Below are 25,304 nucleotides of genomic sequence, written 5' to 3'. Positions count from 1 at the left end.
ATTGTAGTTATATTCTTGTACATAGGAGCAGTATTACAGTAGTTATATTCTTGTACATAGGGGCAGTATTATAGTAGTTATATTCTTGCACATAGGAGCAGTATTATAGTAGTTATATTCTTGTACATAGGAGCAGTATTATAGTAGTTATATTCTTGTACATAGGAGCAGTATTATAGTAGTTATATTCTTGTACATAGGGGGCAGTATTATAGTAGTTATATTCTTGTACATAGGAGCAGTATTATAGTAGTTATATTCTTGTACATAGGGGGCAGTATTATAGTAGTTATATTCTTGTACATAGGGGGCAGTATTATAGTAGTTATATTCTTGTATATAGGGGCAGTATTATAGTAGTTATATTCTTGTACATAGGGGGCAGTATTATAGTAGTTATATTCTTGTATATAGGGAGCAGTATTATAGCAGTTATATTCTTGTACATAGGAGCAGTATTATAGTAGTTATATTCTTGTACATAGGGGGCAGTATTATAGTAGTTATATTCTTGTATATAGGGGCAGTATTATAGTAGTTATATTTTTGTACATAAGAGCAGTATTATTGTAGTTATATTCTTGTACATAGGGGACAGTATTATAGTAGTTATATTCTTGTACATAGGAGCAGTATTATAGTAGTTATATTCTTGTACATACAGGCAGTATTATAGCAGTTATATTCTTGTACATAGGAGCAGTATTATACTAGTTATATTCTTGTACATAGGGGGCAGTATTATAGTAGTTATATTCTTGTACATAGGAGCAGTATTATACTAGTTATATTCTTGTACATAGTAGCAGTATTATAGTAGTTATATTCTTGTAGATAGGGGCAGTATTATAGTAGTTATATTCTTGTATATAGGAGGCAGTATTATAGCAGTTATATTCTTGTACATAGGAGCAGTATTATACTAGTTATATTCTTGTACATAGTGGGCAGTATTATAGTAGTTATATTCTTGTACATAGGAGCAGTATTATACTAGTTATATTCTTGTACATAGGGGGCAGTATTATAGTAGTTATATTCTTGTACATAGGGGGCAGTATTATAGTAGTTATATTCTTGTACATAGGAGCAGTATTATAGTAGTTATATTCTTGTACATAGGAGCAGTATTATAGTAGTTATATTCTTGTACATAGGGGACAGTATTATAGTAGTTATATTCTTGTACACAGGAGCAGTATTATAGTAGTTATATTCTTGTACATAGGGGCAGTATTATAGTAGTTATATTCTTGTACATAGGAGCAGTATTATAGAAGTTCTATTCTTGTACATAGGAACAGTATTATAGTAGTTATATTATTGTACATAGGGGCAGTATTACAGTAGTTATATTCTTGTACATAGGGGGCAGTATTATAGTAGTTATATTCTTGTACATAGGGGGCAGTATTATAGTAGTTATATTCTTGTACATAGGGGCAGTATTACAGTAGTTATATTCTTGTACATAGGAGCAGTATTATAGTAGTTATATTCTTGTATATAGGAGCAGTATTATAGTAGTTATATTCTTGTACAAAGGGGCAGCACTATAGTAGTTATATTCTTGTATATAGGAGCAGTATTATAGTAGTTATATTCTTGTACATTGGGGCGGTACTAAAAAAGTTGGAGCCACATAACCAAAAAATTGATCCATAAAATGTATTTATTTAGGTCGGAGTTTGACATTTAAAGGCCAGTCTGGGGATGTATTAGTATTAATAATGATAATGATATTAAATAAATCAATGTATTATTACCATTTATTAACATGTTTTTGTTCCAACAGGAGTCACTCTTCGCAGTTGACCTTGTACATTGGCTAATGCAATTTGTGAAATGTCCACCCCTTTGCACCTGGGATGCCTGTATGTACATGTTAGATATCCATTAGCGCTTGTGCTGTCAGGATAATGTGTATGGGGGGGGGCTTCATTTCTGGAATCTTTATTTGCTGGCACACATATAACTTGAGTGCAGAGTGAACCCGGCAGTAACGTGTGGTTAGTTTGGCTCTCACCTGCTGATAACGTTGATACATCTCTCGGCATACTCGCCCTTCCTTTACCTGCCCAGCTATAGGCCCCGACACTAACCCGATGCAGAATTCCGGGCTGTAGATTGCCGAGGACGACTTTCTAATCGGAGAGATAAGAATATTAATATCACAATATTGCAGCTCTCTAAGGAAGGAACTGGAAATAAGCGAGATATGTCACTTGTATCCAGTGCGGACAATGCTCTGTGAGCGAAACATGCCGCATAAAGACTGATACATTGTAACAATCCTAAAAACACATGAGCCAGGCACAAAAGTGAACAGGTCGGTAGGACAGTGTTCACACCACCCAAAGACTGAAACACAGAAAAAACACAGTATAACAAACATGCAAAAATACTCTGCTGTAAAAAATGTAACAGTAGACAGCAAGTGCTAGTAAAAAAATGATAACAACAACAGGGTATTTAGGTTTGGGAGATTCCCGCCCCTCTCTCGTGTGACATGCACATAAAGAGCCGTCTTACCCAGCGTGTCCGCATCGGGCAGCGCCTTTCTGAATCCTGCTCATGTAGGTACTGTTCACATGATCAGGTTTTAAATACATCAGTTAGGGACTGCTCCGAGATGGGTATACCATGACGTTGGTGGAGTGGCTTAGTATACATTTTTTGCCAAAAACTTATCAACTAAATACCCTGTTTTTGTTATCATGTTTTACTAGCACTGGCTGTCTACTGTTACATTTTTTACACCAGAGTATTTTTGCACGTTTGTCATACTGTGTTATTTCTTTGTGCTTCATTGTAACAATCCAGCAGAGAGATCTGTGCAGCGGCTGCTGATGTGTTTCGCTCACAGAGCATGGTCTGCACTGGATACAGTGTATCAGTCTGGAGTCACAGAGCATTGTCTGCACTGGATACAATGTATCAGTCTGGAGTCACAGAGCATGGTCTGCACTGGATACAATGTATCAGTCTGGAGTCACAGAGCATTGTCCGCACTGGATACAATGTATCAGTCTGGAGTCACAGAGCATTGTCCGCACTGGATACAATGTATCAGTCTGGAGTCACAGAGCATTGTCTGCACTGGATACAATGTATCAGTCTGGAGTCACAAAGCATGGTCTGCCCTGGATACAGTGTATCAGTCTGGAGTCACAGAGCATTGTCTGCACTGGATACAATGTGTCAGTCTGGAGTCACAGAGCATTGTCTGCACTGGATACATTGTATCAGTCTGGAGTCACAGAGCATTGTCTGCACTGGATACATTGTATCAGTCTGGAGTCACAGAGCATTGTCCGCACTGGATACAATGTATCAGTCTGTAGTCACAGAACATTGTCTGCACTGGATACAATGTATCAGTCTGTAGTCACAGAACATTGTCTGCACTGGATACATTGTATCAGTCTGGAGTCACAGAGCATTGTCTGCACTGGATACATTGTATCAGTCTGGAGTCACAGAGCATTGTCTGCACTGGATACATTGTATCAGTCTGGAGTCACAGAGCATTGTCCGCACTGGATACAATGTATCAGTCTGTAGTCACAGAACATTGTCTGCACTGGATACAATGTATCAGTCTGTAGTCACAGAGCATTGTCTGCACTGGATACAATGTATCAGTCTGGAGTCACAGAGCATTGTCTGCCCTGGATACAATGTATCAGTCTGGAGTCACAGAGCATTGTCTGCACTGGATACATTGTATCAGTCTGGAGTCACAGAGCATTGTCTGCACTGGATACATTGTATCAGTCTGGAGTCACAGAGCATTGTCTGCACTGGATACATTGTATCAGTCTGGAGTCACAGAGCATTGTCTGCACTGGATACAATGTATCAGTCTGGAGTCACAGAGCTTTGTCTGCCCTGGATACATTGCATCCATTTGCCAGCTGAATAAAGCCCCACCGGTCTGTAGGGTTACTGGTACAGAATGGAAAGAAAAGCGCTATTATTCACTGACCGTAAGTAAAGGAAATGGAGGCACCAACATTTTTTTTCAGCAAGGAGCTTTAATAAGTCTAAGTGTTAATAGTTTTTTATTAACAAAATGCAAAAATCCATCATCAGTATCTGGTAATCGCTCGTCATCTCCATCTTCAGTATTATTTATTATTATTATTTATATAGCACCATTGGTTCCATGGTGCTGTACATGAGAAGGGGTTACATACAAATTACAGATGTCACTTACAGTAAACAAACTAACAATCACAGACTGATATAGAGGGGAGAGAGGACCCTGCCCTTTCGGGCTTACATGCTACAGGATGGTGGGGAAGGAGACAGTAGGTTGGGGGTTACAGCAGCTCCGGTGTTGGTGAGGCGGTAGCTCCGGTAGTGGTGAGGAGGCAGCGGGGATCACTGCAGGCTGTAGGCTTTCCTGAAGAGATGGGTTTTCAGGTTCCGTCTGAAGGATCCGAATGTGGTTGATAGTCGGACGTGTTGGGGCAAAGAATTCCAGAGAATAGGGGCTATTCGGGAGAAGTCTTGGAGACGGTTGGGTGAGGAGCGAATAAGTGTGGAGGAGAGAAGGAGGTCTTGGGAGGACCGGAGATTATGTGAGGGAAGGTATCGGGAGATTAGTTCAGAGATATATGGGGGAGACAGGTTATAGATGGCCTTGTAGGTCAGTATTAGTAATTTGAACTGGATACGATGAGGGAATGGGAGCCAGTGAAGAGATTTGCAGAGGGGAGAAGCGGAGCAATAGTGAGGAGAGAGATGAATTAGTCGGGCAGCAGAGTTAAGGATGGACTGGAGAGGTGCGAGGGTGTTAGCAGGGAGACCACAGAAAAGGATGTTGCAGTAGTCGAGGCGGGAGATGATGAGGGCATGTACAAGCATTTTAGTAGATTGAGGGTTGAGGAAAGGATGGATTCTGGAAATATTTTTGAGCTGGAGGCGACAGGAGGTGGAATGAGCTTGGATGTGCGGTTTGAAGGACAGGGCAGAGTCAAGGGTTACTCCAAGGCAGCGGACCTCCGGTACGGGGGAAAGCGTGATGTCGTCAATTGTTATAGCTAGGTCAGGTAAGGAAGATCTGTGAGATGGAGGAAAGATGATGAGTTCAGATTTGTCCACATTGAGCTTGAGGAAGCCGGAGGAGAAGAAGGAGGATATGGCTGATAGACACTCCGGGATTCAGGACAGCAGAGAGGTGACGTCTGGGCCAGAGAGGTAGATCTGAGTGTCATCAGCATAAAGGTGGTAGTGGAATCCATGGGACTTTATGAGTAGCCCCAGGCCAAGTGTGTAGATTGAGAAGAGTAGGGGTCCTAGGTCAGAGCCTTGGGGGACTCCAACAGAGAGAGGGTGGGATGAGCAGGTGGTGTGGGAGTGGGAGACGCTGAATGTGCAGTTGGAAAGGTATGAGGAGATCCAGGATAGGGCGAGGTCTTTGATGCCAATGGAAGAGAGGATCTGTAATAGGAGGCAGTGGTCAACTGTGTCGAAATCAGAGAACAGGTCTAGAAGGAGGAGTATAGAGTATTGTCCGTTAGCTTTGGCTGTAAGTAGGTCGTTAGTAATTTTGGTCAGGGCTGTCTCAGTGGAGTGATGGGGGCGGAAGCCAGATTGTAGATTGTCAAAGAGCAGGTTAGATGAGAGATGGGAGGAAAGTTCAGCATGGAGGTGCTGCTCCAGGAGTTTGGAAGCGAATGGGAGCAACGATATTGGGCGATAGCGGTTGGGTCGAGAGTTGGCTTTTTAAGGATAGGCGTGATTGTGGCATGTGACCGCCCATTGCCTCCATCATCAGTATCTGGTGACCGCCCATTGCCTCCATCATCAGTATCTGGTGACCGCCCGTCGCCTCCATCATCAGTATCTGGTGACCACCCATCACCTCCATCATCAGTATCTGGTGACCGCCCGTCGTCTCCATCATCAGTATCTGGTGACACCCGTCGCCTCCATCATCAGTATCTGGTGACCACCCGTCGCCTCCATCATCAGTATCTGGTGACCGCCCATTGCCTCCATCATCAGTGTCTGGTGACCGCCCATCGCCTCCATCATCAGTATCTGGTGACCGCCCATCATCTCCATCATCAGTATCTGGTGACCGCCCGTCGTCTCCATCATCAGTATCTGGTGACCACCCATCACCTCCATCATCAGTATCTGGTGACCGCCCGTCGTCTCCATCATCAGTATCTGGTGACACCCGTCGCCTCCATCATCAGTATCTGGTGACCACCCGTCGCCTCCATCATCAGTATCTGGTGACCGTCCATCACCTCCATCATCAGTATCTGGTGACCGCCCATTGCCTTTATCATCAGTATCTGGTGACCGCCCATTGCCTCCATCATCAGTATCTGGTGACCGTCCATCACCTCCATCATCAGTATCTAGTGACCGCCCGTCATCTCCCATCATCAGATACTGATGATGGAGGACACAGGTGGTCACCATATACTGATGATGGAGGTGATGGGCGATCATCAGATACTGATGATGGAGGCGACGGGTGGTCACCAGACACTGATGATGGAGGCGACGGGTGGTCACCAGATACTGATGATGGAGACGACGGGCGGTCACCAGATACTGATGATGGAGACGACGGGCGGTCACCAGATACTGATGATGGAGGCGACGGGTGGTCACCAGATACTGATGATGGAGGCGACGGAGGGTCACCAGATACTGATGATGGAGGTGACGGGCGGTCACCAGATACTGATGATGGAGGCGACGGGTGGTCACCAGATACTGATGATGGAGATGACGGGCGGTCACCAGATACTGATGATGGAGATGACGGGCGGTCACCAGATACTGATGATGGAGGCGACGGGCGGTCACCAGATACTGATGATGGAGGCGACGGAGGGTCACCAGATACTAATGATGGAGGTGATGGGTGGTCAGCAGATACTGATGATGGAGGTGATGGGCGGTCACCAGATACTGATGATGGAGATGACGGGCGGTCACCAGATACTGATGATGGAGGCGACGGGCGGTCACCAGATACTGATGATGGAGGCGACGGAGGGTCACCAGATACTAATGATGGAGGTGATGGGTGGTCAGCAGATACTGATGATGGAGGCGACGGGTGGTCACCAGATACTGATGATGGAGGCGACGGGTGGTCACCAGATACTGATGATGGAGACGACGGGCGGTCACCAGATACTGATGATGGAGATGACGGGCGGTCACCAGATACTGATGATGGAGGTGATGGGTGGTCAGCATATACTGATGATGGAGGCGACGGGTGGTCACCAGATACTGATGATGGAGGCGACGGGTGGTCACCAGATACTGATGATGGAGACGACGGGCGGTCACCAGATACTGATGATGGAGGTGATGGGTGGTCACCAGATACTGATTATGGAGGCGACGGGTGATCACCAGATACTGATGATGGAGGTGATGGGCGGTCACCAGATACTGATGATGGAGGTGACGGGTGGTCACCAGATACTGATGATGGAGGCGACGGAGGGTCACCAGATACTGATGATGGAGGTGACGGGCGGTCACCAGATACTGATGATGGAGGTGACGGACGGTCACCAGATACTGATGACAGAGTGACGGTTGTTCACCAGATACTAATGATGGAGGCGACGGGCATCACCAGATACTAATGGAGGACACAGGTGGTCACCAGATACTGATGATGGAAGCGACGGGCGGTCACCAGATACTGATGATGGAGATGATGGGCGGTCACCAGATACTGATGACAGAGTGACTGTTGTTCACCAGATACTAATGATGGAGGCGACGCGCATCACCAGATACTGATGGAGGACACAGGTGGTCACCAGATACTGATGATGGAGGACACAGGTGGTCACCAGATACTGATGATGGAGGCGACGGGCATCACCAGATACTGATGGAGGACACAGGTGGTCACCAGATACTGATGATGGAGGACACAGGTGGTCACCAGATACTGATGATGGAGTTGACGGGCGGTCACCAGATACTGATGATGGAGGCGATGGGCAGTCACCAGATACAGATGGAATTTGCATTTTCTTTTGTTGAATCACTTTTGCATTTTGTTATTTGACAAATTGATTCTATGTCGGAAAGCGTTCTCAGTTTGTTGCATTTTTCCACAGAACTGTATAGTTTTTAAGTCTTGTATCAGAAGACATAATATCGAATACAGAACATTACAGTAGTTGCAGTACCAGTGAACACCACAAGGTGGCATAACTGCGATATATTACACTTGAAAAACATAGTGGCAGAGGATATTCTGTCACTTTAGACGTTTATGACATATCCACAGGACCACGGGACCCTCACTCAATAGCAGAATGGGGGTCTGCTAACCTCTATTTTCCCATTTACAACTGCGCATTCTCTGAACACTTCAGCAGAGCCGTGTCCAGTCATCTCCGTTCAAGCCTAGGCTAAGAAAAGAGCTGACAATCTTCTCTCTGTATGTAGAAGGCCAGGAGATGGCAAATAAAAGTCAGAGGACCCCCAACATGCTGATAGGAGGGCGTCCGAGAGATGGTACCCGCATCTATAAGGCATTTATGGTACATATGTTTAGGATAGAAATAGCCTAATTAAATAAAAATAATTTAGTAAAAAATAAGTGAAAAGTGAAGACAAAGTGATGCAGACGGATACATTTTAGAACACAAGTGAATTCTTAATTCTTTGCATTCCGATATTCTAGACATTGTGGCAGACAAATGAGAAAAGGGGTCATAGCAGAGATTAGACGGCCCCCAATATGGTGCACGTTATTGCAAAACGTCCTGGCAGGGCTGTAGCCCAAAAAACCCCCGGAGCCAAGCTGACATTTTGCAAAAAATGAGAGAATGCCAAACTAACTACCCCTCTACCCCTCTCCAACCTCTTTACTGAAGTGCTCTAAGGATATGAAAACCTTTTTTCTTTTTATTTAAATGCATGAATTTTGGGCTAAAAATACTTTTAGCAATAGGGTAAATTTTGCACCAGTTCTGTTCTATGGCATTTACTTTGCTCGGTTCTATTGCTGGCTACAGAATGAGTCAACTAAGAATCTGTAAGCGAGCTCCTCATCACGACGAGAGTTTGTCATTCTTCTATCGGTCTGTTACTCGGCTCCTCTCCGCTGATTTATGACCACGGCAAAGTTCAGCTCTCCATTGGATGAGGTCCGTGGTCATAAATCAACTAAGAGGAGCTCAGGAAAAGACAGATAAAAAAAGAAAGAATTATAAACTCTCCGTCAGAACGAGCTTCCTGACAGATTCTTATAGCTCGCTCTTATTCTTTCCTACTCTCTCTCTTCTGGAGACAGGATCCACATGGCACGTAGGGTCTGGCTACAAAGTCCGTCATCAGCATCTAATAACAACAACCGGTGATAATAATAATAATAATAATAATAATAATAATAATAATAATAATATAAAGCCGCTCGGCCGAGCGCAGACGCTACTTACAAACATTTCCATTGCCTCCAGTTTCTCCTGAAACAGAAACATTGTTTATTGTTTACGTAAATGTATCAAGTTCATTAAATAGAAACTGCAGCGAGATCTCCGATAATCATAAAGTCATCTGTTCCGCCGTAAAACGGTGCGATTCTCGTGGGGGGGGGGGGGGGTTAAACAACAAGAGGAATTCTCGCGTCCGGGGTCTGAGACATGGAAGCATCCGTCTAACTGATAGCTACAGACGGTGCACACAGGTAAGAGCGGCTTTAAAGAAAATCTATAAATAAAAAAGCTAGAAAAAGTATAAAAAGTCCCAATCTTACAAGGGTCATATAAGAGGAGTAGAAAAAAAAAAAAAGGTTCTGATCAGATGAGGGTTCGCTGAAGGTCCCTGTCGCTGCCATGATGGTCCAGTTGCAAGGTGCGCAGGGCGGTAGTCAAGGTCGAGGTGCTGCGTTTTCACACCCTGGCACCCCAGCGAAACCTCCTCACTGACTGACTAAACCAGGAAGTGGTTGACTTTTACTGGCTCTAACCCCTCCCAGTATTGGCTGGACCAATCTTTAACTGTCTCTTTACTCTGTATGCCCGGCAGTCTGTTGCACAACACATATTTAAATACACTCCTTGAAGACGTTGTCTTTAGGGTGACAGTTTTATGACGTCTCCTGTCACACCGTTACATTCTTCCCTCCTAAAATATGGTCGTCCCCGACCATAACGGTACCTACACTTTTGGAATCTCAGTCTGTGGCTGGGCTTGAAATGGAGAATATCAGTTTCACTAAATGCTGCAAACTGTGGTATTGAAGTATATAGGACAAGCAGTCAAACAAGTATAGGTTCAAGTTCTATAGGGGGACTAAAATAAATAAAGTACAAAATAATTTATAAAACAAAATTGAAAAATAACAAAAAAACATAAGCTTGTCTCCTTCCTTTTCACAGTTCAACAATAAAGAATTAAAAAAAAGGAAAAAAATCAAAAACAAATTCAATATCGCCCCGTCCATTAAAAGTCCAATCTATCAAAATACAATGCAAGCTGATCCACACAGTGATGATGAGTATTTCTGCAGCTTTCATTCCCACCGATCCATAAAAGAAATCCTAAAAATAAGTCCTGCAATTATGTAACGTACCACATTCAACATGTCCAGTGTAAGGGGAACGTCCTGGGTTTGCTGTTTCACGTGTTTGCCGTTAATTACTTCGGTGTAGAAAACCTGCAGGAGAGAAAACGAGAAACACATTATTGAAAAAAAAAAAAAAAATCAATGAAAATAAAATGTTAAAACCTGGAATCTATTAAGGCATCAAAAGTACTGAGGTTCCCAAAAGGCTCCTCTGTGCTAATAACGGAGGCTGTGATAGGGATAGGTTACAGTGGCTACTCCTATACAGATGAGGCAGGAAGGAAGAGAGAAGACTTCTTTTGGATTCTTCCAAGACACAATCAATGGCCTAATACAGGGTCAACAATGGCCGTGTTAACCCTTAGTAGTACGACTTGCATTCACTTCAATCTGCTTCTTTATCGGCGCATGATCCTAGAAGATTCCTGTAGCCTCCACTAGAGGGAGCTAAAGGAATTCCAATTATCTGTACGCACGTGTAGCTCCCTCTAGTGGTGACTGCAGGGTTTTATTATTTACAGATTTACAGAACGGAATGTTGACTTCCTTCTGCGTTTAAGAATCTTTACAAATATGAGCTGCAAAATAAAAAATCACAACGGAACTCTCCAAAGTAGGGGGTGTCATAAAGGGGATGCAAAGGACTGGAAAAAAAAGAAAGAATGCTACTTTTGTTTTCAGTGAATATAATGGGATAAGGTGCAATCCCAGGCACCACCTGTGGACAGAAGTGGCGCTGTATTTTTGACGTCGATATATATCCTAATACATCCCCCGATGGTCACTAATGCTGTGGTGATGTACATGATGTGACACATGATGATGAAAGGACGAGGGAGCGTCTCTTCTAGATACTCGGCGATCTTTCTTCTTTCCGTCAGCTCATTCCGGCTACATCCTCTTATTGATTAGTCTGTCTGTCCCATTGTTACTAATTAGGTGGAAGGTGGAAATGGTCATCCAATTGCGTCAGGAGGGTCTGGTGGGACCCCCAGATCTCCTCTCCAGCATTATCTCCAGAGGATAAACTCATTTTCTGCGGCAATAAATGACAGCGTTCTACGCGACCCATCTCTCGGCTTCGATCCACAAAGTGCGGCTCCGGCTAATGATTCCAGCAGGTGAAAATCCTCTGTGTTTTGGAATTTCCTTCCTTTCTTCTTCTAACTTTCCAGCACCTGTAATTTATGATATCATTTTTCATCAATAGATGTAATTGGTCTCCTGCCCGCAGCCGACTCCAATACCCGGGGGGGCTGTGTACAATTAATTTTTACTGCGGCTCCTGTTGATAATTTATTAACCTTATTTATCATCTTGTTTGGTTTCGAGGTGAATTTATCGACGCGCTCGGAGTTTATGCAGATGGTCTTTAAATATGGCGCCCCTGAGAAACGAGGAGGATGAGAAAGTCCACGGACGCCATCAAACACTCGACTCCGTCACTTTATATTGTCCTCTCTTCTTATACGACTGATGGATGGAGCCAGAACTAGGTCGCCTCCTCCACTTGCATGGTGTCAATTAAGACAGCAATTACTTAACCCCTTAGCGACAGAGCCAGTTTGCAGCTTAATGACCGGGCCAATTTTTACAATTCTGACCACTGTCCCTTTATGAGGTTATAACTCTGGAATGCTTTAATGGATCCCGCTGATTCTGACATTGTTATTTCGTGACATATCGTACATCACGTTAGTGGTAAAATTTCTTCGATAAGTCTTGTGTTTATTTATGAAAAAAACGGAAATATGGCGAAAATTTTGAAAATTTTGCAATTTTATAACTTTAAATTTTTATGCCCTTAAATCAGAGAGATGTGTCACACAAATTTCTTAATAAATAACATTTCCCACATGTCTACTTTACATCACCACAATTTTGGAAGCAAAATTTTTTTTCGTTAGGAAGTTATAAGGGTTAAAAGTTGACTAGGAATTTCTCATTTTTTGTTAGGAAGTTATAAGGGTTAAAATTTGACCAGCAATTTTTTTACAACAAAATTTGCAAAACCATTTTTTTTTAGGGACCACATCATATTTAAAGTCATTTTGAGGGGTGTACATGACAGAAAATACCCAAAAGTGGCACCATTCTAAAAACTAGACCCCTCAAGGTGCTCAAAACCACATTCAAGAAGTTTATTAACCCTTTAAGTGCTTCACAGGAACTAAAGCAATGTGGAAGGAAAAAATTAACATTAACTTTTTTTTTGCAAAAAATTTACTTCAAAACCAATTTTTTTTTATTTTCATAAGTGTTAAAAGAGAAAATCAACCACAAAATTTGTTGTACAATTTCTCCCGAATACGCAGATACCCCATATGTGGGGGTAAACCACTTTTTCAGCACACGGCAGAGCTCGCAAGGGATGGAGCGCCGGTTTGACTTTTTCAACGCAGAATTGGCTGGAATTGAGATCGGATGCCATGTTGCGTTCGGAGAGCCCTTAATGTGCCTAAACAGTGGAAACCTCCAACAAGTGACCCCATTTTGGAAACTAGACCCCTCAAGGAACTTATCTAGATGTGTGGTGAGCACTTTGAACCTTCAAGTGTTTCACAGAAGATTATAACGTAGAGCCGTGAAAATAAAAAATCAATTTTTTTTCCACAAAAATGATCTTTTCGCCCCCAAATTTTTACAAGGGTAAAAGGAGAAATCATACCCCCACAGTTGTGCAATTTGTCCTGAGTACGCCGATACCTCATATGTGGGGGGGAACCACTGTTTGGGCGCATGGGAGAGCTCGGAAGGGAAGGAGTGCCATTTTGGAATGCAGACTTTGATGGAATGGTCTGCGGGTGTCATGTTGCCTTTGGAGAGCCCATGATGTACCTAAACAGTGGAAACCCCCAACAAATGACCCCATTTTGGAAATTAGACCACCTAAGGAACTTATCTAGATGTGTGGTGAGCACTTTGAAATTTAACATATATTTAAGCCACCTCAAAGAGTGTTACACACATAGCGGCATATTCATTAACCTAGGAGCAATAATCTCCCTCATTAATAAAAGACTTAATCACATATGGTAATACCGTAATACCAATAGATGGCCCCTCAATCGTAGGGAAATAAGGCCTTAAAAATAGAGCAATATACAATGATGCAAATAATTGGAACTTAGCGTATGTTCAGGCCACCCCGCGCGTTTCCCCGTTTGCACGGTTCATCAGGAGGAATGCATATTGATGCCGGATGCAAACGGGGAAACGCGTCGGGGTGGCCTCCACGGCAAGGAAGGAGTCAGTGAGGCATATTGCAGGCAATTTTTGTGTGTTAATATTGTGGGTTATATGGGTTTTTTTTACCCTACACACTGGGTTAGGTGTTTTTTACTATAATAAGGAATTAAAATTGTTTTTAAGGGAAATATATATTCACTAAATAGTGGAAACCCCTCAATTCTTTCTCCAACCCTAACCCCAACACACCCCTAACCCTAATCCCAACCCTAATCCCTAATCCTAATTCTAACCCTAATCCTAGTTCGCCCTAACCCTAATTCTAACCCTAGCCCTAACCCTAGCCCTAGCCCTAACCCTAGCCCAACCCTAACCCTAACCCTAGCCCTAACCCTAATGGAAAACTGAAAAAAAATATATTTTTTTTATTTTGTTATGTTGGCCTAACTAAGGGGGTGATAAACGGGGGGGGGGATTATGTACTATTTTGTTTATTTTGATCACGGTGATAGTTTATCATCGTGATCAAAATGAAAGAATGGAACCTGCCAGCCGGAGTCTGCAGATTCCCATCGGGCGCACTGCGCATGCGCTCGCCATTTTGTCCGGATCCAAGATGGCGGCGCCCACCGGAGGACGCCGGCGGGACGCGGGACGACCGGGAGGGGACCCTGGACCACGGAGAGGTACCGGGGGGATCGGGGACCCTAGTTCTCTCTCCTCTGATGTGCGATCACATCAGAGGAAAGAGAAATTTAATGCACAATCGCGGCTTTTTTTTTGCGGTCGCCGTTATAGGGTTAATAACAGCGATCGCAAAAGCGGGGTCGGTAAAAACCAAACGATTCATGTTCTCTAGGATCTCGGCTACCCCCGGCAGCCAAGACCCCGGAGAAAATCCGACACTGGGGGGCGCTATTCACTTTCTCCACAGCGCCGTGAATTAGCGGCGCTGTGGTTTATGTACACTTAAATACCGTCGTTAAAAGGCGTATCGGCGGTCGCTAAGGGGTTAAAGGAGAGTTGTCACTTGCCATAGAAATATAATTTTTCTTTACTTGTTGAAAATGCCGCTGTTCTCCTGAATCCGGCGATGTTTTTCTTTTATTCCTGCGCCTCTCGGTTGCTGAGATATAGCCCCATCTTCTAGTTTCTTTCTTAGGCAAATAGGTGTGGCCATTAAGATGATGCCCACAAGGAACAGTTAACCACCACACCCATTTGTTTTACATGACCAGATTTATATACAGGGAAGAAGAGGCCATATCTCAGGAATGGAGAGGAGCAGGAACAAAAGAAAAACATCGCCGGATTCAGGAAAACAGCGACATTTGGTCCTTTGTTCATATTAACATGTAACTTCCTTTAAGATGTGAAGTTTTATGAGATTATTGATTCGGATTCCTATGACAACTATGAATGGCGAGAAAAGCTTTAAAACAAGTCCCATTTCCTTTTTTATATCCTTATGTAACTCACATGGATACTGATGAGGATGGCGATTAGAACCCTATGGCAACTCTGCACAGGGAGCGGGAATGTCACAGGCAGAACTACACCCAGATCACATGGTCTGTCAGTATATACATTTTACATTCTCTCAAAAACCACAGAGGCTGCAACACCATTAACGAGAGGCACCAACAACCAAACACCACCATGAAGACCAAGGAAATCTCCAAACATCATCATGAAGACCAAGGAGATCTCCAAACAACATCATGAAAACCAAGGAGATGTCCAAACAACACCATGAAGACCAAGGAGATCTCCAAACAACACCATGAAGACCAAGGAGATCTCTAAACAACATCATGAAGACCAAGGAGATCTCCAAACAACACCATGAAGACCAAGGAGATCTCCAAACACCACCATAAAGACCAAGGAGATCTCCAAACACCACCATGAAGAACAAGGTGATCTCTAAACAACACCATGAAGACCAATCAGATCTCCAAACAACACCATGAAGACCAATCAGATCTCCAAACACCATGAGGACCAAGGAGATCTCCACACAACACCATGAAGATCAAGGATATCTTCTAACAATACCATGAAGACCAAGGAGTTCTCCAAACAACATCATGAAGAAAAGGGAGATCTCCAAACACCACCATGAAGACCAAGGAAATCTCCAAACAACTCCATGAAGACCAAGGAGATCTCCAAACAACACCATGAAGACCAAGGAGATCTCCAAACAACACCATGATGACCAATGAGATCTCCAAACACCACCATGAAGACCAAGGTGATCTCCAAACAACACCATGAAAACCAATCAGATCTCCAAACAACACCATGAAGACAAATCAGATCTCTAAACAACACCATGAGGACCAAGGAGATCTCCACACACCACCATGAAGATCAAGGATATCTTCTAACAATACCATGAAGACCAAGGAGTTCTCCAAACAACATCATGAATAAAAAGGAGATCTCCAAACAACACCACGAAGAAAAAGGAGATCTCCAAACAATTCCATAAAGACCAAGGAGATCTTTAAACATGTCAGGGACAAAGCTGTTGAGAAGTACAAGTCAGGGTTGGGTTATCAAAAAATATCCCAATCTCTGATAATCCCCGAATCACTATCAAATCCATTATCATTAAATGGAAAGATAATGGTACCACAACAAACCTGCCAAGAGAGGGGGCCGCCCATCAAAGCTCTACAGCGCAGGCAAGGAGGGCATTAATCAGAGAGGCAGCACAGAGACCAAAGGTAACCCTGAAGGAGCTGCAGAGTTCCCAAGCAGAGACTGGAGCATCTGTCCATATGAACACAATAAGCCGTACACTCCATAGAGGTGGCCTTTATGAAAGAGTGGGTAGAAAAAGCTTTTACTTATGCACAAAAATTTAAGGCTCATTTTAAGTTTGCCAAAAGACAAGTGGGAGATTCCCCAAATGTACGGAGGAAGGTGCCATGGTCAGATGAGGCCAAAATTTAACTTTCTGACCGCCAAGTTAAATGAAATGTCTGGCGCCAAACCAACACAGCTCATCACCCCAAGAACACCATCTCCACAGTGAAACATGGTGGTGGCAGCAACATGCTGTTGGAACAGTTTTGTCTTTGAAGGATGGGCAAAAATTCCAGAAGCAAGATGTAGAAAACTCATTAAGACTTATCCAAAAGCGGCTTGCAGCTGTAATTGCCATACAAGGAGGCTCTACAAAGTACTAACTTTAGGGGCAGTGAATAGCTATGCACACTAAGGTTTTCAGTTATTTTGTTCTACTTGTTGTTTTATTCACAAAAAAAAAAAGAAAACCAAATGTTCACAGTTGTAGGCATGTTTTTTACATGAACTAATGGAAATCCTAAAAAATAACTGTGAAATTCCAGGTTGTGAGGTATAGCACAACATGAAAAATGCCAAGGTAGGGGGAGGGTGAATACTTTCGCAATCCACTGCATATATAATTTCCTTTAGAATGTGCCTCTTGATGACAGTGGTGTTTTGGATCCCTATGGCAACTCTGAATGTACATGTATTTAGAAATATATTTGCTGCAGTTTGGTGCGCCACGGATCAGCACAAGGATTAGTTTTACGTCATGGAGTAGTGCTTTCTATGGAATCTGCAAAAAAAACATAGAAAGGTGCGTGTCAAGGGGTCCTTCTCCGATACCACACAATCAACAGAGCAAGGGAAGTGTGAACAATCCCAAGATCTTTATTATAGGCAAAACTAAAAGGTCCATAAACAATCCACCACACTGAGGATACAATAGTCCAGAACACAAATGCAGTTCAGTAACAGGATGAATGTCCAAGGAGATGAGAGTCCATTAATCCAGCAGACAGAGGATAAAATGGGTCCATATGTTTCCCCTCCTCTCTGACGTGCTGTCTTCACACGATCATCATCACACAAGGTCTGACTTGTACAGCTCCTGTCCTCCCCAGCCCCCTCCTTATGTCCAAGGGTAGTCAGACAGGTTTGGGTGGTTTTCAGGCCTCCCAGACCTGACAAAGGTGCCTTGGGGATTAAGGCACTACAGAGGGTTCATCAAGAGGCATAAATACAGTCAGGCTGCAGACAGTAAGTGAGCTAATTCAATTATCAGACTTTTGGAAGTTAATTGAGACGCTAGACAATATGGGGAATACACGGAATGATACAGGGCAACAAGAGAGCACTATGGAAATTCGTAAAATATAAATAGACACAAAATGATACCCACATAACATATCAAATCATCACAACCTCTCCCCCTCATAATAAGTGAGCACGCCGTGAGGTCTACACAGACCTCTGGCCTGCTCATTTTAGTCCGCATTGCTCAATCGTTTATAGTTCCTTGTACAGTGGCAGAGGTAGGTCGGCCTGGGGAGCCTATGGTTCTTCTTGTTGAGACAGACCATCGGCGTTCTGGTGTTGGCTTCCCCGCTTGTATTGGATGGAGAAGCTGTAGGGTTGTAAGGACAAGCTCCACCGCAGCAATCTTCCATTGTCCCCTGATACGTGGTTCAGCCATGTGAGGGGGTTGTGGTATGTAACAATTGTAAAGTCTCTGCCATACAACTATGGCTGCAATTTTTTTAGCGCCCATACGATGACAAGGCACTCCTTTTCAATAGTGGCATAGGCAACTTCCCGGTCCAGTAGTTTCCGACTGGCAAAAGCAACAGGATGTTCTTCTCCGGCGGCGTTCACTTGGCTAAGTACTGCCCCAATCCTAAAGGTGGATGCATCTGTCTGCACGAGGAACCTGCGCTTATAATCCGGGGCAGCCAAGACAGGAGCAGTGATGAGGGCGGTCTATAACGCTGAAAAGGCATCCTCGCATGCCGTCGTCCACGTCACATTCCTAGGCATGTTCTTGCGGGTCAGGTCGGTTAGGGGCTTGGCCAAGGTGCTGAAATTAGTAACGAATTTTCAATAGTAGCCAGCAGTTCCTAAAAATGCAAGTACCTGCTTTTTAGCCTGGGGTCTACGTCAGTTGCTAATGCCTTCCACCTTGGCAGGCTCAGGCCTTAGGGCCCCCCCTACTCTATGCCCAAGGTACTGCACCTCAGCCATCCCTATTTGCCACTTATTTGCGAATGGTCAGTCCTGCAGTAAGGATACAGTCCAGCACTATGCCCAAGTGTTTAAGATGTTCCTCCCAGGTTGTGCTAAAAATGGCGATGTCGTCTAAGTAAGCACAGGCAAAGTCCTGACATTGTTGTAACAGTCGATTTACCAGTCTCTGGAAAGTAGCGGGGGCAGTTTTCATCCCAAAGGGCATTCCCAGGAACTCAAAAAGCCCAAATGGAGTAATGAAGGCCGAGCGCTCCTGAGCGTCCTCCGTTAGGGGTATCTGCCAGTACCCCTTGCTCAAGTCTAACGTGGTCACAAATTGGGTGTTAGGAACGGCGGAATGCACTAAATAAAAATAATAATAAAGTGCGTTCGCCGCTCGGGGTCCACCTTGCAGTAGGTTTTACAACCGCTGCTGAGTAATGGCAGACGAGCAATATGGCGATATAATGCGGACGGGTTCAACTTCACCCGAAGTGCGCAGAGCGGGCTCTGTTCACACACAGAGGCACCACAACAAAAACATACAAAACGCTGAGCCTCTTAGAGTCACAGGCCTCAGGTAAATGCACACACGGTATAAGGTCACAGGAGCAGGAACTAAGACAGAGGAGCTGCGTCCGTCTAGACCTACCATGTGTGCGGCGTCGCTACTGCAAGCGCCAAGAAGGGCTGCAACTGCAGCGCGGCGCAGGACACTGCCGCTGGACGACACAGCTACAAAGCAGGCGCTATGTCGGACACTAGCGCAGAGGTGCGGTGTGCACAGTGGCCTAAGGCTTGCCACAGACTGGCGCTGACTGCTGAACTAATTCCCTGACCACATGCGTAATATCAGAGGGAAGGGGTTTCATAATAAGTTAGTCACCAGAATCATACATCCGTCAGCATTCACACATAGCAAGTATAGTCTATACTAGCGCATGGCGGAACGGTCATGCGCACTTTTTATAGCCGTGCGGGACCTTCCAAATCTCCGAGATGGACCAATGAGATCTGGAACAGGACCTGGACACATGACTCCCGATCTCCAATGGGAGATCGTCTCGTGAGCATGCCCAGTAGGAGCACAGAGGGACTTAGTCTCTGGAGCGGACTGCTGCAAAGCAATCTCCTCTGCAGTAGAAAGACAGCAGGAGACCGCAGAATGTGAGGCTCTGGATTCCTGCAGAGCAGACGCAGAAACCTGACGCCTAACATTGGGCATTGGCCAGACGATCCAATAGATCATCAATCCTGGGCATGGGATAAGCATCACTCTTGGTGGCATCATTTAATCATCTGGAATCAACGCATAATTGTGTTGTACCATCCTTCTTGGGGACCAGGATGACAGGAGAGGCCCAAGAACTGTGAGATGGCTGAATAACTCCCAGTCGTTTCATCTCCTCCAGTCCGTCCTTTATCATGCCTTGAAAAGCCTCTAGAACCCGGTAGGCAGCCTGCTGGATGGGGCGTTGTCCGGGGGTTTCCACATGGTGACTGGTGAGAGTAGTCTTCCCCGGCTTTGAGGAAAAAGCAGCAGCTCTCGGCCTTAGTACGGCGACAATATCGTCCTTTTGTATATCCGATAAATGGGAGCCCAGGGGCACTTGTTCCAGTGATCCTCCCGCTTGGGCAACCTGGAGGAGATCTGGGAGACACTCGTCGGCGGCGGTATCACTAGGGGGGTGGCAGACAGCTAGAACAGGCAGAGATCGGTCGTGGTAGTCTTTCAGCATATTAATGTGGAGGGTTTTCTGTCGTCGACCACTAGAGTCCAGGGCAATAACATAGTTAGTGTCGTTAATTTTCTTGAAAACCTGATAAGGGCCTTCCCACACTGCTTGAGGCTTGTTGGCAGGGGAATCAGTAATCATGAGCACTTGCTGTCCTTCCATAAATTCCCGGTTCCTGGCATTACGGTCATATCAGTGTCATGGTCCAGTCTGGAGTTTATTTTCTGCTGTCTTCACTCCGGACTGGTCATGCGGGAGTTAATCTCCTCAGCCTCGTTCTGGAGCTAGCTGGGCTATTTCAGTCTCTCACAGCCTGCTGACCAGGGTTAGTAATAGCTCAAGCTTCCAGTTTAGAGCCGCTGACCCTTGTACCTTGGTGTTCCTCCTGCCTTTGACTGATATTCACGTGTGTGACCCGGACTGATTTCTGACCCCGTCTCTTGGTATTCGTCTCTGCTGTTACGTTCCCTCTCTGGCATCTGACTCCCTGGCTTGTACCCCGACCACGTATTTCTTATCACGTTTTAGACCCCGTGATCATGTTCTGGCTTTCTGACTCTCGTCTTGGTATTTTGACTACGTGTATTGCTGCTCCTTCTGGTACGTCTGCTCCTGCTAGTTTCTGACTCTGTTCGTCTGACTATTCTCTCTCGTTACCTGTGGCACCTGTGCTGTTGCTCAGGGTTGCTGCTCTTAGTGTGTAACCTCTCTTCCCTCACCAGCTCCCCCTGGTGGAGGTTTCACTACATTATCACTAACCCATACATTTAAACGGGATTTTGCACTTTTTTTTTTCTTTGGTCATGGATCTGCTGCATAACTTGGTAGATCAAGTGTCCAGTTTGACACAGATGGCGCAGGACTTTTCTGTGAATAATCAGCCCCTTAGTCATGTCTCATACCCACTTACAGAAAGAAGTGACTGAGACTATTAAGACCATGCAGGGAAACACCTCTCATATTGTTTGTCCAACAGGTGACTCTGTAGATGTTATTTTGCACTCTCCTGAACCCTCAGTTAAACTTCCTGACACATTTTCTGGCGAAAAAGATAAATTTCACATATTCAAGGAGAGTTGTAAATTATGTTTTTCTCTTAGACCCCGATCGTCTCTGGATTGTTATCTCCTTACTTAGGGAGGGTCCCCAATCCTGGGCTTTTTCGTTGCCCCCTACTGCCCCTGAACGTTTGTCGGTAGATAGGTTCTTTGAGGCCCTAGTGGCAGAGGACACTATTTTGGGTCTGGGGCAAGGGAAGCACTCAGCCGAATGGTACAGCTCCGAATTCCGTTGATGGTCCACTGAGGTGTCCTGGGACGACTCTGCACTGAGATGTCTGTTCAGGAAAGGACTGTCGGATTGCTTGAAGGACGCTCTGGCTCTCCATCCACCTCCCAGCTCATTCGAGGAGGCTATGACTCAGGCTATCCGTATGGATCGGAGACTGCGGGAGAGAGGTGTTACTCAGCGAGGGGTTCCGTTTTTCCCTGCTAACCCTGATGTTTTGCTTCCATCTGAACCTATGGAGGTGGGAGCCACCAACCCCCAGGAGAAAGAGAGGAGACGGCGACGTGATGGAAAATTGTGTTATTACTGCGGAGATCCCGGACATTGGAAAAAAGACTGCCCCTCCTGTCCTCCGACTAACAAGCGGCTGAGTCTGGGTGATAATCGTGGAGGTCACCCAGACTCTCAGGTACCTTTTTCTTCTTTTTCAAAGATACTGCTAAAGGTGGAACTTGGTGTTGAGAGCGGCTTTTTCCATACTTCGGCTTTTGTAGACTGTGGGTCATCCCTGAACCTGATTGACTCTAAGCTGGTGGCTCGCTGTAGATTAGGGACAGTTAGGTTGGGGACTCCCTTAAAAATTGTGGCTATTGACTCTACACCTCTCACTAAGGATGGTCTCCACTTCATTTCTAAAGAATTCACCCTCCGGGTGGGGGCCCTACACCAGGAGCGCATGTCATGCTTTGTTTTGGATAACCTCCCTGCTCCCCTGGTGTTAGGGTTTCCCTGGTTGCAACGGCATAACCCGGTTATTGACTGGGGGTCCCGGGATATTGTTAAATGGGGACCTGGTTGTTCTGAAAATTGTCTTGCTACTGTGTCTATGTCATCCATCAGTCTGGAGGTTATTCCGGAGTACCTGAAGGATTTTGAGGATGTGTTCTCCGAAAAGGAGGCTGAGGTTCTACCACCACACCGCCCATTCGATTGTGCCATGGATCTTGTTCCCGGTGCCAAATTGCCCAAAGCCCGGCTGTACAATCTCTCCGGCCCTGAGCGGGCTGCTATGAAGGAGTATATCTCTGAGAGCCTCCGTAAAGGGCATATACGGCCATCTGTCTCTCCCGTGGCAGCGGGGTTCTTTTTTGTGAAAAAAAGGATGGTGGTTTACGCCCATGCCTCGATTTTCGAGAACTGAATAAAATAACCATAAGAAACGCTTACCCTCTCCCACTGATACCTGATTTGTACAATCAATTGTCGGGGGCCAGGTGGTTCTCGAAGTTGGACCTCAGGGGAGCATACAATCTCATCCGTATGCGGGAGGGGGATGAATGGAAAACTGCGTTTCTCACCTCTGAGGGTCTGTGTGAAAATTTGCTTATGCCCTTCGGTTTGCCTACCGCACCAGCGGTATTCCAGAATTTCATTAACCATGTTTTTTTCTGATTTTATTGGATGCTTTGTAGTTGTTTATCTTGACGATATACTCATATATTCTTCTGATAGACAATGTCATATGGGTCATCTTCATGCGGTTCTCCAGAGACTCAGGGAGAACTCACTCTTTGCCAAATTGGAGAAATGTTCATTTTTTACTCAAGAATTGTCCTTTCTAAGGGTCATTCTGTCCGCTGAGGGGTTTCGTGTGGACCCTACGAAGGTACAGGCCATTGTGGATTTGGTGCAACCCAGAGATCTCAAGGGTCTCCAGCGATTTCTGGGTTTCGCCAATTATTATAGAAAATTCATCAAGGGGTTCTCTCAAGTGGTCAAACCCCTCACTGATCTCACCCAAAAGGGGGCGGATTTCAAAAACTGGTCAGCTCCAGCTGTGGCAGCCTTTTCTTTGTTAAAAGAACGTTTCATGACTGCTCCGGTACTGGTGCAACCTGACTTGTCTAAACCATTCATCATAGAAGTGGATGCCTCTGAGGTGGGAGTGGGGGCTGTGTTGTCCCAGGGGCCCACCACATTAACTAACTTAAGACCCTGTGCCTTCTTTTCTAAAAAAAATTTCCTCTGCTGAAAGGAATTATGATGTGGGTAACCGAGAGTTGTTGGCCATTAAATTGGCTTTTGAAGAATGGAGGCATTTTTTGGAGGGGGCTGTCCATCGTATCACTGTCATTACAGATCACAAGAACCTGTCTTACATCGAATCCGCCAAACGTCTGATTCTGAGACAGGCAAGGTGGTCACTTTTTTTTTCCCGATTTCAGTTTTCCATCACTTTCAGACCAGGTTCCAAGAATGTGAAGGCGGATGCCTTGTCTCACAGCCTAGATCCGGTATCGCCTCCTGAGCATCCTTCCTTCATTCTTCAGCGTGGGGTGGTGGTGGCTGTGGTGTCCCCGAGATTGGAGCAGGAGATTCTTGAGGCCCAATCTCTTGCTCCTCCGTCCATACCTGAAAATAAGCTCTTTGTGCCTGTCCAGTATCTGTTAAGGGTGCTTCGGGAGTTCCACGACTCAGCTCTGAGTGGGCATCCTGGAATCTCGGCCACTCGTAAAGCCATCACTTTCCTGTTCTGGTGGCCCTCGTTGACTTCTGACGTCACTGGTTTTGTGTCCTAAACTTGTGCCCACGCTAAAACCTCCCACAACCGGCCGGCCGGGGAATTTGTGCCACTGCCAATTCCAGATAGACCGTGGACTCACCTGTCCATGGATTTTATCACCGATCTCCCACCCTCTAATGGCAAAACCGTGATATGGGTAGTTGTGGATAGGTTTAGTAAACAAGCACATTTTGTACCCTTAACGGGCCTTCCTAATGCTGAGACTCTATCTAAGCTATTCATTGAGCATGTGATTCGGTTGCATGGTATTCCTGTCAGTGTGGTGTCTGATAGAGGGGTGCAATTCGTGGCAAAATTTTGGAGAGCTTTTTGTAAAAGGCTGGGCATCAGTCTGACCTTTTCATCGGCTTACCATCCCGAGACCAATGGTCAGACTGAAAGGACCAATCAGTCTTTGGAGCAGATCCTGCGGTGTCTTGTCACATCCAGACAGGATGATTGGTGCTCTGTGATACCTATAGCGGAATTCGCCTTCAATAATCGTGTCAATCAGTCTACTGGTATTTCTCCTTTCTTCTGCAACTATGGGTTTCACCCTCATTTTACTAAATTCTCCAGAATAGATTCATAGAATCATAGAATCATAGAGTTGGAAGGGACCTCCTGGGCCATCTGGTCCAACCCCCTGCTCAAAGCAGGATTCGCTAAATCATCCCAGTCAGATGTCTGTCCAGCCTCTGTTTGAAGACTTCCATTGAAGGAGAACTCACCACTTCTCGTGGCAGCTTGTTCCACTCATTGATCACTCTAACTGTCAAAAAGTTTTTTCTAATATCTAATCTGTGTCTCCTCCCATTCAGCTTCATCCCATTGCTTCTAGTCTTTCCTTGTGCAAATGAGAATAAAGTTGATCCTTCTACAATGTGACAGCCCTTTAGATACTTGTAGACCGCTATTAAGTCTCCTCTCGGTCTTCTCTTTTGCAAACTAAACAATCCCAAATCCTGCAACCTTTCCTCAT

The 25,304-nt window shown here is 45.0% G+C and overlaps 1 protein-coding gene across 1 annotated transcript in view; it reads right to left on the bottom strand.

The window, feature by feature from the left end:
* EGFLAM (EGF like, fibronectin type III and laminin G domains) overlaps window positions 1-25,304 on the bottom strand; it is a 145,785-nt gene that overhangs the window by 72,512 nt on the left and 47,969 nt on the right. The window contains exons 3-5 of the mRNA XM_073543962.1: window positions 10,589-10,672; window positions 9,453-9,479; window positions 2,027-2,144 (exon numbers count right to left, since the gene is read on the bottom strand). Of these exons, the coding sequence (XP_073400063.1) occupies window positions 2,027-2,144; window positions 9,453-9,479; window positions 10,589-10,672 (229 nt within the window). The remainder of the gene's footprint in view (window positions 1-2,026; window positions 2,145-9,452; window positions 9,480-10,588; window positions 10,673-25,304) is intronic.

Source organism: Dendrobates tinctorius, unplaced genomic scaffold (genome assembly GCF_039654945.1).
Source record: "Dendrobates tinctorius isolate UK_male_01 unplaced genomic scaffold, ASM3965494v1 ptg000135l, whole genome shotgun sequence".
In the NCBI taxonomy this organism is placed as follows: Eukaryota; Metazoa; Chordata; class Amphibia; order Anura; family Dendrobatidae; genus Dendrobates; species Dendrobates tinctorius.
This window is presented reverse-complemented; position numbering and strand designations above follow the sequence as displayed.